We start from the raw sequence: 17,309 nt of genomic DNA on the forward strand, positions 1-17,309 counted from the left end.
AACAAAAAACAAACAAACAGAAAAAAAAAAGAGAGAGAGAGAAAAGAGATTTACTGAACCAAAGCTGGGTGTCACTTTAGACACACCCTTCACTCTGAAAAACTGAACACAGCTCCCTGGCCATACCCACTACAAGCCTCTAAATATTAAAGGAAAGCAGACACTCTACTTATCTACAGAGTCACAGTACAAAGTACAAAGTCATAGTACAAAGAGTACAAAGATAAAAGCCACCACAGCAAAAGAACAAAGAAGTCAAGAAGTATCTCCACAAATGCCGAACAACAAATACATCAATTCAAGAAACAAGAATAAGGAAGAAATACTTCAATATCAGATGTGAAGATGATGAGATGGAAGAAATGCAAGAAATGGAATTAAAAAAACTGATCAAAAGATTACACAGAAGTAATCAGAAGCAAATGCATGAACTATTGAAATCTATAAAGGACATGAAGAAAAATTTCTCCCATGAAATTGAGATCTTAAAAGAGAAATCAAAATGAAATGAAGAATTCAGTAGAACAAATTAAAAATGCAGTGGAAACCCTTAATATCAGAATCAGTGAAGCAGAAGAAAGACTATTGGACTCAGAAGACAAAGCATAGGAAATTATACAGTCAAACCAAAAACAAGAAGAGGAAATTAGAAAACTAAAAAACACTGTTGGTAATCTACAGGATACTATCAATCACCCCAACATACAGTTTCTAGGAGTTCCTGAAGGTGTGGAAAGAGAGAAAGAATTAGAAGGCCTTTCTCATGAAATAATAACAGAAAACTTACATAATTTGGAGAAAGAAAGGGACATCCAAGTACAGGAAGCACACTGAACTCCTAATAGACTTGAATAGAAAAGATCTTCACCTTGATACACTGTAATCAAACTCTCCACAGTAAAACAAAGAAAAGATTCTAAAATGTTCATAAGAGAAATGCCAGATTACCTTCAGAGGATCTTCAATTAGACTCAGAGCTGACTTCTCACCAGAAACTCTATAGGCTGGGATGGAATAGTGAGATATATTCCAAGACTTAAGAGAAAAGAACTGTCAACCCAGAATACTATACCCTATAAAGCTCTTATTCATGAATGAAGGTGAAATAAAGAATTTCCATAACAAAACTGAAAGAATCTGTTAACACCCATCCAGCCCTACAAAAGATGCTTAAGGATGTCCTACACTCAGAAACAGGATCATCACTATGGAAGAAGGGAAAGGAAGAAATCTCCCAGTAAAAGTTCAAATGAAATTCAAAGTGAAAAAAAAAAAAAAAAGGAATATTTATGGAAAAATGGCAGGGCAAAGTCATTACATATCAATAGTCACCTTGAATGTAAAAGGCATCAACTCTCCAGTTAAAAGACAGGCTAGCTGAATGGATTAAAAAACAAAACCCATCTACTTACTGCCTACAAGAAACACATCTCACCAACAAAGGTGCATGCAGACTGGAAGTGAAAGGATGGAAAAAGATATTCTATGCCAACAGAAACCAAAAAAGAGCTGGTGTAGCCATCTTATTATCAGACAAAATAGATTTTAACACAAAAACTGTTAAAAGAGACACAGAGGGGCATTATGTAATGATTAAAGGATCAATGACATTATAAACGTATATATACCTAATTACAGGGCACCTGGCTTTTTAAATGAAATGTTAAGGGATCTGAAAGGAGACATAGTCTCAAATACCCTAGTCACGGGGGAATTCAATACCCCACTTTCAGCAATGGACAGATCAATCTTAGAAAACCAGTAAGGAAACAGTAGATTTAATTGACACTATAGGCCAAATGGATCTTATGTATATCTACAGAACTTTTCATCCTACAGTTGCAGAATATGCATTCTTCTCACAAGTGCATGGAACTTTTTCTGGCATTGACCACATGTTAGGCCATAAAGCAAGTCTCAGCAAATTCAAAAAAATGAAAATCATACCATGCATCATCTCAGACCACAAAAGCGTGAAGATGGAAATGAGTAACTCAGGAATCTCTAGAACATATGCAAACACATGGAGACTAAACAACATGCTCCTGAGTGAACAGTGGGTCACAGAAGAAAACAAAAGAGAAATCAAAAAATTTCTGGAAACAAATTAAGATGACAACCCAACATATCAAAACTTATGGGATACAGCAAAAGCAGTGTTAAGAGGAAAGTTTATAGCAATTGGTGCCTACATCAAGAAATTGGAAAGGCACCAAATAAATAAATATCAATGCATCTCAAGAATCTAGAAAAACAATAGTAAACCAAGCCCAAAACTAGTAGAAGAGAAATAGTTAAAATTAGAGAAGAAATCAACAACTGAATCCAAAATAAGATACAAAATTGACACACCATTGGCTCAATTAACCAAAAAAAAAAAGGAGAGAGAAGAAGACCCAAACCAAAAAAATTACAGATGAAAAAGGAAATGTAACAACAGCACAGAAATAAAAAGAATCATCAGAAATGACTACAAAGAGCTGTATGCCAAAAAAAACTGGGAAATCTAGAAGAAATGAATAGATTCCTGGACACATACAAACTAACTGGAGCCATGAAGATATAGAAAATCTGAACAGATCAAGACAGAAATTGAATCAGTAATAAAGGCCCTCCCCAAAACAAAGAAAACCCCGGCACTAGATGGCTTCATTGCTGAATTCTACCAGATATTTAAAGAAGAACCAATTCCAATTCTTCTCATGTTATTCAAAATAATTGAAAGGGAGGGAATCCTCCCAAATTCTTTCTACAAAGCCAGCATCAGCTTAATTCCTAAACCTGAAAAAGATGCAACAGAGAGAGAATTATAGATCAATTTCCCTGATTATACAAAAATCCTCAAGAAAATTCTAGGCAATCAAATCCAACAACACATCGGAAAAATCATCCACCCAGATCAAGTGGGATTTATCCCTGGTATGCAGGGATGGTTCAACATTTGCAAATCAATCAACGTGATACACCATATAAACAAACTGCAGAAGAAAAACCATATGATTATCTCAATAGATGCAGAGAAAGTATTTGCTAAATACAACACCCTTTCACAATCACATTAAGTGTTAAAGTGAACATACAGATAGGATTAAGTGTTAAAGGGATCATATAAATAGGATCAAATGTCTGGCAATAATACTAGATGGAATTAGAAAGGAGAGAATGGGCTGGCGCCGTGGCTTAACAGGCTAATCCTCCGCCTTGCAGCGCCGGCACATCGGGTTCTAGTCCCGGTTGGGGCGCCGGATTCTATCCCGGTTGCCCCTCTTCCAGGCCAGCTCTCTGCTATGGCCTGGGAAGGCAGTGGAGGATGGCCCAAGTCCTTGGGCCCTGCACCCACATGGGAGACCAGGAGAGGCACCTGGCTCCTGGCTTCGGATCAGCACAATGTGCCGGCTGCAGCTGCCATTGGAGGGTGAACCAATGGCAAAAAGGAAGACCTTTCTCTCTGTCTCTCTCTTACTATCCACTCTGTCAAAAAAAAAAAAAAAAGAAAGAAAGAAAGAAAGAAAGAAAGAAAGAGAAAAAGAAAAAAAGAAAGGAGAGAATGTTCCAACATGGAAAGCAGTCCACACAGCAGACTCACAGAATGAAAATCATTTTAAGTAACATTCTGACCTCAGAATCAGCCCTTAAGCCATCCTGATTTGGCTGAAAAGCCCATGAGAGCATTTCAGGCATGGAAAGCCAAGACACTGTGGCAAAATAAATAAATAAATTAATTAATTAATTAAATTCTACATGAAGGATATCTGTGAGTGAGATCCCAGTGGAAAAAAGTGGCCATCAAAGAAGGATGTACTTTGATCTAAAGGGAGGAGAGAATTTCCACTTTGCATATGGCCTTGTCCAAATACTGACAGAGTTTGTAGACTGAAAACAGCTTCCATAGCTGAGGCAGCTCATGTCATGGGGCTCAGGTGGTTGCTAACGTCATACAAAAGAGTATTAATTGTTAAATTAACAACAGGAGTCATGGTGCACAAATCCCCATGCTGGACTTCTGTCCTCAATGAGTTGTATTGTGAAAGTTAACTGTAAAACTGGTTCTCAAACAGTTTTTTCTTGTGTGTGTGTGTGTGTGTGTGTGTAAATTGTTGAAATCTTTACTTGGTATAGAGTTGGTCTTCTGTGTACAAAGTTAATTGAAAATGAATCTTAATGGAGAATGGGATTGGCAAGGGGAGAGGCAGGAGGAAGAGAGGTGGGAGTATGGGTGAGAGGGTAGTATGGTTGGAAGAATAACCATATTCCTAAAGTTGTACTTATGAAATTTGTATTCCTTAAGAAATAAATTAAAAAGAAAAATCATGAAAACACATGGCAGCACCAAATTCACTAACAGAGCAGGTAGAGTCATTATTCAATCAACAAAATGACAGGTCTTAGTTCTTATCTATCATTGCTAACCTTAAATGTTAATGGACTGGGGCTGGTGCTGTGGCTTAGTTGGGAAAGCCACCACCTGTAGTGCTGGCATCTCACATGGCCGCCGGTTCGAGTTCCGGCTGCTCCACTTCCAGTCCAGCTCTCTGCTATGGCCTGGGAAAACAGTGAAGATGGCCCAAGTACTTGGGCCCTTGTACGCATAGGGGAGACCTGGAAGAAGCTCCTGGCTCCTGGCTTCAGATCAGCACAGCTCCAGCTGTTGTGGCCATCTGGGGAGTAAACCAGTGGATGGAAGACTTTCCTTTCTCTCTCTCTCTCTCTCTCTACCTCTGCCTCTCTGTAACTCTTCCTTTCAAATAAATAAATAAATCTTTTTTTAAAATGCAAATAGACTAAATTCACCAACCAAAAAACTTAGGTTGGCTAAAGAGATTAAAAAAAAAAAAAATGACCCCACTATACACTACCTACAAGAAACTAACTTCACAGCAAAGATATACACAGAATGAAAGTGAAGAGCTGGGAAAAGATATACCAAGCAAACGGAAACCAAAAGACATAACACAAAAAGGAAACTACAAACCTATATCCTTGATGAACATAGTTGCAAAAATTCTCAACAAAATACTAGCAAATCAAATCTCAAACCACATAAAACAGATCATACATCACTACCAAGTGGGATTTATCCCAGAAATGCTAGGATGTTTCAACATTAACAAGTCAATAAATGTGATAAATCACATCAATAGAATAAAGAGCAAAAACCATATGGTCATCTCAATAGACACAGAGAAAAAATGTGGTAAGATTCAACATACCTTCATGATAAAAACTCTCCATAAATTAGGTATAGAAGGAGCATTCCTCAACATTATAAAGGCTACATATCACAAACCAAAAGTCAATATCATACTGAATGGAGAAGAACTGAAAGCATTTCCCCTCAGATCTGGAAGAAGACAAGCATGTCCACTTTCACCACTCTTATTCAATACATTACCAGAAGTTTTAGCAAGAGCAATTAGGGAGGAAAAAGAAATAAATGACATCAAAATTGGAACAGAAGAAGTCAAATCATCCATGTTTGCAGATGACATGATGTTGTATATGGAAAAACCTAAACACTACACCAAAAAGCTGCTAGAATTGATAAACCAATTCAGTAAAGTTACAGGTTACAAAATAAACTTACAAAAAAACAGTAGTTGTTTTGTAAGCTAATGATGAACTCATAGAAAGAGCAATCAAGAAAGAAATCGCATTTACAACAGCCACAAAAATAATCAAATATTTAGGAACAAATTTAACTGAAGAAGTGAAAGATCTCTCTACAATGAAAATTATCAAACATTGATGAAAGACTTCAAAAGGACACAAAAAAATGGAAAAATATTCCTTGCTCATGGATAAGAATCAATATTACAAAATGTCTACACTGCCTAAAGCAATTTACAGACCCAGTCCAATCCCTATCAAAATACCAATGGCATTCTTTGCAGTCAGAAAAAACAATCCTAAAATTCACAACAGCCAAAGGGATCCTGAACAAGAAAAACCAAGTTGGAGGCATCAAAATACCTGGCTTTAAAGTGTATTACAAAGCTTTAGAAATTAAAACAGCATGGTACTGGCATAAAAAATGATGCATAGGTCAATGGAACAGAATAGAGAGCCCAGAAATTAATCCACATACATATAGCCAACTGATTTTTGACAGAAGTGCGCAGATAATATAATGGAGAAAGGATAATCTCTACTACAAATGGTGCTGGCAAAACTACATGTATATATGTAGAAGAATTAGATTCATACCCCTCACCACATAAATAAAATCAACACAAGATGGATGAAAGACTAAAATTTAAGAACTAAGACTATGAAGTTGCTGGAAGAAAAAGGAAGGGAAACATTCCAATACATTGGTACAGGAGACAATTTCATGGACAGGACCCCCAAAGCGCAAGCCACAAAAGCAAAACTAAACAAATAGGACTATATCAAACTCAGAAGCTTTTGGACAGCTAAAGAAAATCAAGAGTGAAGACACATCCAACAAAATGGGGAAGAAATCTGCAATCCATGTATGTGACAAAGAATTAACATCCCAAATGTAACAGCAACTTAAAAAACTCAACAACAAAATAACCAATCCGGCTGAGAAATGGGCAAAGAACTTCAATAGACAGCTCTCAAAAGAAGAAATACAAATGGCCAACAAATATATGAAAAAGTGCTCAACATCACTAGCCATCAGGGAAATGCAAATCAAAACTACAATGAGATACCACTTCACCCCAGTCAGAATGGCTAAAATCCAAAACTCAGAGTAACAAATGCTGGCGAGGATGTGGACAAAGGAGGACACTTATACACTGTTGTTGGGAATGTAAGTTAGTGAAGCCACTGGGGAAAACAGTGTGGAGATTTCTTAAACAACTAGAAATAAACTTCCATATGAGCCAGCAATCTCACTATTGGGTATATATCCAAAAGACTAGAAAACAATGTTATCAAAGAGAAACCTACACCACCACGTTTATAGCAGCACTGTTCACAATAACCAAAATTTGGAACCAACCCCAGCTGTCCATCATCAGATGAATGGATAAAGAAAGGTGGTATAAATAGGAATATTACTCAGCTATAAAAAAAAAAAAAGATTGAAATTCTACTATTTGCAACAGAATGTACGCAACTGGAGGATATCATGTTGACTGAAATAAGCCAGACCCAGAAAGACTAATACAACATGATCTCCCTTATATATGGGAGCTAAAATTTAAAAGACAAACAAAAAAGAAAAAGAAAATGAAAAAAGAAATATCCATTTGTATCAGTACTGAGTTAAAAAAAATTATACACTAAATAAAATTTCACTAATTCTCTTAATGCATTAATACCCATAAACAGCAAACAGTACGATTAATCATTTCAACTAGTTAACAGCTATAACTGCATTAGGAAAATGAGCCACTTAACCTTTGTGAAAGGTTGTGCTTAGCTGTATAAAGGAATAGATTCAATAAAAATTTTACACTTGGAAATTCCATCTTAAAATAACAGTAATATTTCAAATCAAACATTCATTCCATAGCTAATCAGTTATTTCAAATACTTTTTTGAGTACAGCAGAATATAAATAATAAACAGTTAACAAGTTAATTTTAACCATCTAATTGATCAATGCTTCTGCAGTTCTGCCTCTGAGACTCACATCTATTCCACCTCCTCAGTTCCCTGTACACAACTCCCTGACAGTCCTTACAGGTGACCTGCCAGTCATCAGGCTAGTATCTCCACCTCTGAAGCGTGTGTGGATTCTGGAGAAGACTGCTAATTCAGCACTGTATCTGCCACAAGCCATTGCTTAAGTTAGCTATCTCCTCTTTATCCTTCCTGCTACAGCCTTCACTGGTATCGCTGCCAGTCACCTGACAACCTCTTCATTCTCTTCTTTAACTCATCACATCGTGCCCTGCACTCCATATTCCACACAAATTTCTTTCTAAACTACAAAGTTAATAACACTGCTAGGCTTCTATAAAGCCACCTGTTGTGCCACTGTTCCTCTTTGATACAGACCCTAGATTTTAGGGACTCTGAATTTCTCTGGTTCACCAGTACACCATTTCGCACACAGGAGTTTTCATTTCTTCCAGCTATGCCTAGCATGCTAGTCCTCACCTTAAGAAACAAATTACCTCTTCCATGTCCCCTTAAGATACCCTGAACAAAATGTTTAGATACACTTACTGCAGTGAAATCCATCTTCAATTCAATCACTTTAGTTAAATCAGGAAGTGCAGCTTTTGATTTGCCCATAGCTAGAAAGACAGTAGCTCTCCGATAGTAAGCAATATAGTTATCAGGATCACCATCTGAAAATTGAAATAATAAATATTAACTCGTAGATTTATTCAAAAGAATCAAATCATCTGAACAGTTTTAAAGTTTGTGATTCTATTAAGAAAGGCATTAATAAAAGTTTCTTTTTCAAAAATAAGTCATGAACCTAGAGTAGGTGGTAACAGACTGCAGCCCTTGAGCCAAGGCTCAACCCTCCAAACTCTGTTACCATTTTCCCTAACATCCAGAACCAGACAAGGATGCCCACTCTCACCATTGCTATTTAATACAATCCTGGAAGTTTTGGCCAGAGCCATTAGGCTGTTAAGGAACTGTTTTGGGTTTTTTGTTTTTTTAATACAATTTGTTGAACTCTTTACTTAGTATAGAGTTAACTTTATATGTATAAAGTTAATTGAAAACAGATCTTATTAAAAAAACAAGAAGGGAATTTGGGCATTTGGATAGAAGTGTGCTTGTGTGCTCACTCACTCACTCTCTCTGCCTTTCAAGTAGATAAAAATAAATAAAACATTAAAAAGCAACACAAGTGGCTGACACTGTGGCTCAGCAGGTTAAAATTACAGCCTACAATGTTGGCATTCCATATGAAGTGCCGGTTCACATCTCAGGTGCTCCTCTTCCTATCCAGCTCCCTGCTAATGTTCCTAGGAAAGCAGCGGAACAGCCCAAGTGCTTGGCCCCCTGCACCAGTATGGGAGACCTGAAGGAAGCTCTCTCCCTGTCTGTAACTCTACTTCTCAAATAAATAAAAAAACTTTTTAAAAAAGATTTTTAAACTGGTACATAAAAATTATACATATTTATGGGATATCAGGTGATGTCTCAATACATGTATACATTGTATAATGCTTAATTCAGGGTAAACATAACTATCTCTTCATTCATCGTTTCTTTTTGGTGAAAACATTAAAAAGCCGAGCCTTTTTTTTTTAAGAACACACAGTACATTACCAGTATTGACAGTCACCCTACCATATAACAGAACATCAGAACTTCTTTGTCCTCTTTAAACTACAACTTAGTACATATTAATCGACCTTCCCTTCTTCCTCTCCCGAGCCCCTAGTAACCACCATTCTATAAGATCAATATTTTTAGATTCCACATGAGATCATGCAGGACTTGTGTTTCTTTGCTTAATTTCATTTAACATAATGAGCTCTACATTGCCACAAATGACAGGATTTCACCCTTTTATGGCTAAGTAGCATTCCACTGTGTAAGGCATTCTCTTTATCCACTCATCAGTGAATACTTGTTTCCGTTTTTTGGCTATTGTGGATGCAGTGCAATAAACAGGGGAGTTCAGAGTCTCTCCACTAGACTGATTTTGTTTTCTTTGGATACACATTCAGTAATGGGATTGGCAGACCATGTGGTAGCTCTAGTTTCAATTTTTCGAAAAACCTCCCTCTCCATAAGGACTAATAAATTTGCATTTGCTACAGTGTATATGCAAAGGTTCCTTTTTTTTTTTTTTAACATCCTCACCAGCTCTTGTTACCTTGTGTTTTACACTTACTATTTACTTAACTTGAGAAGCATAGACAGAGAGAAGTGTCTCATCTGAGTTACCTTCCCAAATGCCCCAAACAGCCAGGACTAGGTTGGGACAAAGTTGAAAGCCAAGAACTCAACCCAGGTCTTCCATGTGTGTGCCAGGGACTGAAGCATAACAATGATTTGCCTCCCAAATGTGCATCAGCAAAAAGCTGGAACTGGAAGAGAAGCCAGGACTTGGACCCAAGCACTCCAATATGGGATGTGGGCATCCCCAGCAGCATCTTAACCACCATGCAAAACATCTGTCCCTCTCCTTGTCATTTTTAATATTTTTATTTATTTGACAGGTAGAATTATAGACAGTGAGAGAGAGACAGAGAGAAAGGTCTTCCTTCTGTTGGTTTACTCCCCAAATGGCCACAACGGACGGAGCTGCACCGAAGCCAGGAGCTTCTTCCTGGTCTCCCAACGTGGGCACAGGGGCCCAAGCACCTGGACCATCCTCCACTGCCCTCCCAGACGACAGCAGAGAGCTGGACTGGAAGAGGAGCAACCAGGACTAGAACCAGTGCCCATATGGGATGCCAGCAACACAGGTGGAGGATTAACCTAGTGCGCCACAGCGCTGGCCCCTCTCCTTAATATTTTTTTTTTTAGATTTATATATTTTTTTTAACTTTTATTTAATGAATATAAATTTCCAGTGTACAGCTTATGGATTACAATGGCTTTCCCCTCCCATAACTTCCCTCCCACCCACAACCCTCCCCTCTCCCGCTCCCTCTCCCCTTCCATTCACATCAAGATTCATTTTCAATTCTCTTTATATACAGAAGATCAATTTAGTATAAAGATTTCAACAATTTGCACCCACATAGAAACACAAAGTGAAACATACTGTTTGAGTACTAGTTATAGCATTAAATCAAAATGTACAGCACATTAAGGACAGAGATCCCACATCAGGAGCAAGTGCACAGTGGCTCTTGTGGTTGACCCAACAAATTGACACTCTAGTTTATGGCGCCAGTAACCACCCTAGGCTGTCGTCATGAGTTGCCAAGGCTATGGAAGCCTTCCAAGTTCGCCAACTCTGATCATATTTAGACAAGGTCATAAAAGACAGAGTGAGGATAGTAACCAATGATCCTAAGAGTGGCAATTACCAAGTTTGAACAATTATACAGCATTAAGTGGGGAAGAGGACCATCAGTACACACAGGTTGGGAGTAGAGCCATTGGTGGTAGAGTAGAGGTTATGATTACAAAGGAATGAGGCCCAAGTGCACTAGACAGGGCCTAGAACAAAGGACAGAGTCATTATTAGATGTGCTAAGAAAGGTGCTGTCTAAGCTACAATTAAGTTTTCTGATTGAGAGGCAAATAGAACCTGATAGAAGGGGCTTGATAATAATCTGGTGGACTTTAGGCCTTGTAAGTTAAGAGGCCCAGACCTATCTATCTCTTCACATGGGGTATATCCTAAGGGAGGTGTGAACCTCATAGAGGAAGGCACTCTGTTGACTTTCATTACTTGGCTGGCCTGGGAGGAGAGCTGGCCAGGTAAAGGCAGGGGGCATCTCTAACAAGAAATTTGTAGTTCTGCCTGCAATGTTCCTGACCCTACCTGACCATCCCCTCAGCTGCAGTGGTCACTTTGGAAGTTGGGCTGAGTGAAGGGCTTTTCAGCTTAGAGCCAATAAGATCTGTGGCTCTGACCTGGGCATCCTTCGACTCCAGGGCAGGTCCATTTCCAGTGATCCAACTCTTGGCAGAGCTGCCAGGGCTCTTCACAAGCTGACTTCTGCTGAAGCCCAGGCTTACCACATTGAAAGCACTGCAGTGGACTGGCCTGTTGGGTCTCCTTGAGGGCAGATCAATGTACATGTCAGCCATTAATAGGTCTGCCACCCATTGCTTCTGATGCCTAGTTTTCTTTTCCTCCTGGTTTGTGTTAAAGCAGACCAGAGGATGCAAGTCAAGGGAGTGCCCGTGTCCCATCTCTAATCTTCGGTGGCCTGAACTACAAGTCTATAGTCACAGGCATGTTCTGTAGTAGTTTTTCTAAGGTAGACAATGCCCATGAGGAAAATTATATTCTCACTTTAAAACTTTCTTTCCCTTTGGTCTGAAAGGGAGGTTTTTTCTACTTACTGTATACTTCGCTGATGGCGAAGTAAATCTAGCTATGAGATTATTATTTAAGTTCTTATTTTGGCTATGCTATTACAGAAAAATGTTAGCCATCTCTTTTATAAGGTCTAAAGATTAAATTGTGCGTCCTACAGATTCCTTCATAATAGAATTAGTTTCCTACCTTGAAGAGAATAGAGAAATGAAAGAACAAGTTGGGCTTAGAATAGAGAAATGAGGGAGCAAGTCCTAGATCGCTTGCTGACAATAGCAATATTACATGAATACTTAGCAAACCCTTTCAACCATTAGATAACAACTTAAGAAAACATCTACCAGAAGGTCCAATGCCTTCTATAAATTTTAAGAATCATGTATTTGAAAACACCTCTTAAATATCTAACATGGTGTAGTTTGTTTAACCAGTAAACTTAAGCACAACCATATAAAATGTTTTTAGTTTCTTTCTACCAACAAGTTTAAAACATATGATACACAGATTCAGGTCACACAAATTAAAATGTATCTTTGATTGTTTTTAGCAGCTTAAATTTATGGACAAACTTATCTATAAGCCATTTAAAATAAAACTCTTAATAAAATTTCCCCATGTGGACATACAATATGTACACACATATAACATAGCATAATAGACCAATATAGCAATTTTAAAAATAGCTTTTAAAATCTTTAACTCTTTTTGTAGATTGCCAATTGATTTGAATTGCTTTTTGTTTTTAGATTACTTTAACACATTGCTTTAACAGAGCATCAGAGTTTAATTCTATGTCAAAGAGAAATTGCCTCCCCTTATCATTTTGATAAGTCATTCTACCTAGAAAAAATGATATCTCAACTTGATAAGTCATTCTACCTAGAATAAAATGTCATCTCAAGTGATTTATTTGCATTTCCCTGATTACAGATGTTAGGCATTTTCTCACATAACTGTGGGCTATCTGTATGCCTTCTTTTGAAAAACATATTCAGGGGCTAGCACTGTTGCATAGTGGGTGAGGCCACTGCCTGCAGTACCGGTATCCTATATGGGTGCTGGTTCGAGATCCAGCTGTTCCACTTCCAATCCATCTCTCTGCTATGGCCTGGGAAAACAAAAGAAAATGTCCCAAGTGCTTGGGCCCCTGTACCCACTTGGGAGACCCAGAAGAAGCTCCTAGCTCCTGGCTTCAGGAGCTCAGCTCCAGCTATTGCAGCCATTTGGGGAGTGAACCAGCAGACTGAAGACCTCTCTGTCTCTCCCTCTCACTGTAACTCTACCTCTCAAACAAAAATCTAAAAATAAAAAAATCAGTTGTCCATTGACAAACAAGTTTATTCTGCTCAGTAAATTTTCTATCTTCTGATACTTTCTATTTACTTGTATGCACATCTTTTCTATTAGTGTTCTTTGTAGGACAGGTCTTATACTGACAAATTTCCTCAGCTTTTATTTTCTGGAAATTACTCTTTTATATCTAAAGCATAGCTTTGCTGGACACCCCTGGTTGGCAGTTTTGGGGTATTCCCCCCCCACTCAGTACCCAGAAAGTTTCAGCCCGCTCTCTGTGGTTTTAAGGATTCTGCCAAGAAGTCTGCCGTCAGTGAACTGGGACACCCTTATTGCTGCTTCCTTTCTCCTGAAGATTTCAACCTTGAGACTTGGTTGAGCTGAATCTCACTAGTTACCCCTGACCTTCCTGCATCTGGACAGCTGTATCTTTCTCTATACTTGAGAAGTTTTCTATTGAATCCCAAGTAACTGGATTTGCATTTTTGATGCTGTCCCAAAGTTCCATAAGCTTTCCTCATTCTTCAGTTTTTTTTCTCTTCTATGTATTTTCAAATCACCTTAGAGCTCATACTTTCTTCTGTTTTATCTATTCTGTTATTGGAACTTTCTATCATTTTTAAATTTCACTTAATAAAATTTTCAAATCAAGTATTTACTTCCTTCTCTCTGTTGAGTTTCCTTGTTATAATAATGAACCATACCCTGGTTTCCTGAATCTTGTTGAGTTTCCTTAAAACAACTATTTTAAATTTTGTATCCATGAATTTCCATGTATTATTTTTATCAATTTCTGATACCTTATTCACTCCTTAGGAGAGTTCATGTTTCCATAAAAGTTTTTGAAGTTGGCTAGTATATAATATCATCTGTGCATTAAAGGAATAGAAATTTTTTCTGGTGTTCATAATCTGGCTTTGTGCTTACCTTCTGGAAATTCTAAACAATCTATCTGCTTATTTTCTCTGAGCCCTTAGACACTTCCACTACTGGGACACTAGATGGCGCCCTAAGACAAAGTCTGCTGCAAGTCTGTGGTTGGTGTGTAGTTCCTGTTTTGGCATGAGAAGTGCTCAGTCCTAGGTTTGTCTCAAATCTGTAATTGGTGTGCCATCTGTATGCACTGGTCTAGAATAGAGGCCTTTGGTGCTAGATCTTACTGTGGCAAGCTTGACATTGAGCTCTAAAGCAAGTCCTATACTCACTTTCCCACCCTATTCCCCACTGTCTTGGCAGAGGTCAGGGACTGGTGACAAAAGCAATACACCTGGCCAAAATCTCAGTCTGAAGGTACTGGCCTTGATGCAGGGCCTATGGGGCCCTGCAAGCACTGAGTTTTCCAAGACAGGCTGGATACTGGGCTTCAAGTCTAAAGTCTCAACTTAATTCCCTTTCCCTCCCCGCGATGGAAAACATGCCCGCTGCACTGCTTATAGCTGGGGGTTGTGGGGAGGAGGATAATGTAACAATTTTTTGCCCTGTCTTCTTCACTGTGGTCTCTCATTTGACTTCCCTGGCTCTTGGGAAGGTGGCTTGTATATGAGTAGCCGTCCAAATTGGCATCTCTGTAAGGACACCACTGGATGCCTTATTGAGCTGCCACTTTGTTCCATCCCCTCATAATACATGTCTTCCACGAACTTTCTGAAGATCCCATATACCTCTTATTGCATCTAACATTTTATCATTGATATCCATTATTTATATACATATTTTAGTCCAGAGAAAAAAATTCCTTGAGTGGTGGATTTATGTTTTACTCACTTTCGTGACTCCATAGAACCTGGTCCACAGTAGACACTCCAAGGAAAGGAAGTGTAAGCAAACTACTGACAACTGTAACAAACAGTGACAATCCAAGGTCAACTTCAGCCAACACTGACACCTGCCTTAGACAAGGCAGGGACCTAAAGAAGTATGCACAGAAAGGGCTCCCAAACAGATGTGCCTCATCAAGACATTCAGATCATTCTCAAGTAATCAGCAATGGCATTTTCTAAAATAGCTTATATTTAATTCCATATAAGTTTTTTGGGTTTTTTGTTTTTTGTTTTTTGTTTTTTTGACAGGCAGTGGATAGTGAGAGAGAGAGACAGAGAGAAAGGTCTTCCTTTTTGCCGTTGGTTCACCCTCCAATGGCCGCTGCGGCCAGTGTATCGCGCTGATCCGAAGCCAGGAGCCAGGTGCTTCTCCTGGTCTCCCATGTGGGTGCAGGGCCCAAGGACTTGGGCCATCCTCCACTGCACTCCCAGGCCATAGCAGAGAGCTGGCCTGGAAGAGGGGCAACCGGGATAGAATCCGGCGCCCCAACCTGGACTAGAACCCAGTGTGCCGGTGCCGCAAGGTGGAGGATTAGCCTGTTAAGCCACGGCGCCGGCCTAATTCCATATAAGTTTTTAAGTAAAGAATACTTATTGCTATGTTGGGATACTGTCAGTAAAAATTGCATTAGACTTTTATTTGGAAAAAACCTGACTAATCCAATCCATGAAGAAAAACTTTTAAAAAAAGATTATATATAACATAACTTTGTATTATCTATCTGATAATACATATATAAAATATGTGTATAGATAAGGGGGCTTCAAAAGGTTCACAAAAATATATTTTAAAATGTTTTAAATCCATTTTCCATGAACTTTTTGAAGATCTTTTATACAGTATTTTTGAGGCACTCTCAGTAACTTTACTACACAGTTTTTAGGAAATGGTTTTGGAATCCCAAATTTTAACACTGAGCCTATGTAAATATGAGAACTATGGGATTGTGAAATATGTAAATCATAGAGTCATAACTCTCTTAACAACAGAGATGAGAAGTGTGTTGTTTGCTGATTTTGTCACTGTGAACACCATGGAGTACACTCACATAGACCAAAATGGCTTCACAATCACTAGGCCATACAATACAGCACCACCATGTGTATGCAGCTTGTTAACAGAAACTACCTATGCTGTGCATGACTGGACAAACAGTTCCTAAAGCCCCTCAGACCTCTGGAGTCTTAAGTGTGTGGTATGCTAATGAAATGCTAATGAGAAAGTTGGAGGCCCCTAGATGGCTTCAGGATAAGAGTTGGTTGCCAGAGGAACCAACATCAAGCTTACACAGTTGGAACTTTCAGTTATACAACCCCCTCAGACTCTCTGGGAGTTCAGTTGATCATGAATTGTCGATGATGTAATCAATCCAGCTTACACAATGAAGCCCCGAGAAAAACCCAGAAGGACAGGGCTTGGAAGAGTTTTCAGACAGCTGAACACGTGAAGGTTCCTAGAATATGATATGCCCCTTTCCACAGTTGCCCTGTATAACTCCCAATCTGGTTACGTAATGAACAATCAATTGTGTTTCCCCGAGTTCTGCAAGCTGCTTTGGCAAGTTAACTGGACCCAAGGAGAATGTTACGGGAATCTTAATTTATAGCAGGCCAGTCAGAAAGGTGAAAATATCTGAGGCATGGGGCCAGTACTGTAGCACAGTGGGTTAAGTTGCCACCTGAGACACCAACATCCCTTATCAGAGTGCCAGTTCGAGTTTTAACTGCTCTGTTTCTGATCCAACTCCTTGCTAATGCACCTGGGAAGACAGTGGAAGATGGCCCAAGAGCTTGGGCTCCCACTGACCATTGAGAGTGGCCATTTGGGGAATGAACTACAGAATGGAAGATATGTCTGTCTCTCCTTTATTGCCTTCCAAATAAATAAATAATTTTTTAAAAAGACAGGTTTGCCAGTGGGACAGCTTGTGGGACCAAAATCTCCACCTGTGGGATCTAACACTGCCGTCTTACACACTGTGTCAGAATTGACTTGAACTGGAGGATAGCCAGTTGGGGTTCACTGAAGAATTTGTAGGACTGTCTTGTGGGAGAAATACCCATGTTTTTAGTGACTAGATGTCACAGAAGTACTCTGTACTATGAGAATACACTAGGAGAAACTGAGTTTCTTTTCTGCCTATATCCTTAGAGAATCAAATGACAACAGTTCAACATACGAATCAAAACTTTTCTTAGAAGGTTGAGGTCACTTGCATGGTAAATCAAGATAGCCTTCCCCGCCTGGTTCTTCATCTTAAAATACCAAAAGTTACTAGAACAAGAGTCATCACCTCTATAGC

At 38.8% G+C, this 17,309-nt stretch overlaps 1 protein-coding gene across 1 annotated transcript in view; it reads right to left on the minus strand.

Moving 5' to 3' along the window:
• The window catches only part of DNAJC3 (DnaJ heat shock protein family (Hsp40) member C3), a 96,432-nt gene that overhangs the window by 47,205 nt on the left and 31,918 nt on the right, over positions 1–17,309 (minus strand). The window contains exon 3 of the mRNA XM_062194021.1: positions 8,146–8,270. Coding sequence (XP_062050005.1) covers positions 8,146–8,270 — 125 coding nt within the window. The remainder of the gene's footprint in view (positions 1–8,145; positions 8,271–17,309) is intronic.

The sequence above is a fragment of the Lepus europaeus genome, chromosome 6, assembly GCF_033115175.1.
Source record: "Lepus europaeus isolate LE1 chromosome 6, mLepTim1.pri, whole genome shotgun sequence".
Classification (NCBI taxonomy): domain Eukaryota; kingdom Metazoa; phylum Chordata; class Mammalia; order Lagomorpha; family Leporidae; genus Lepus; species Lepus europaeus.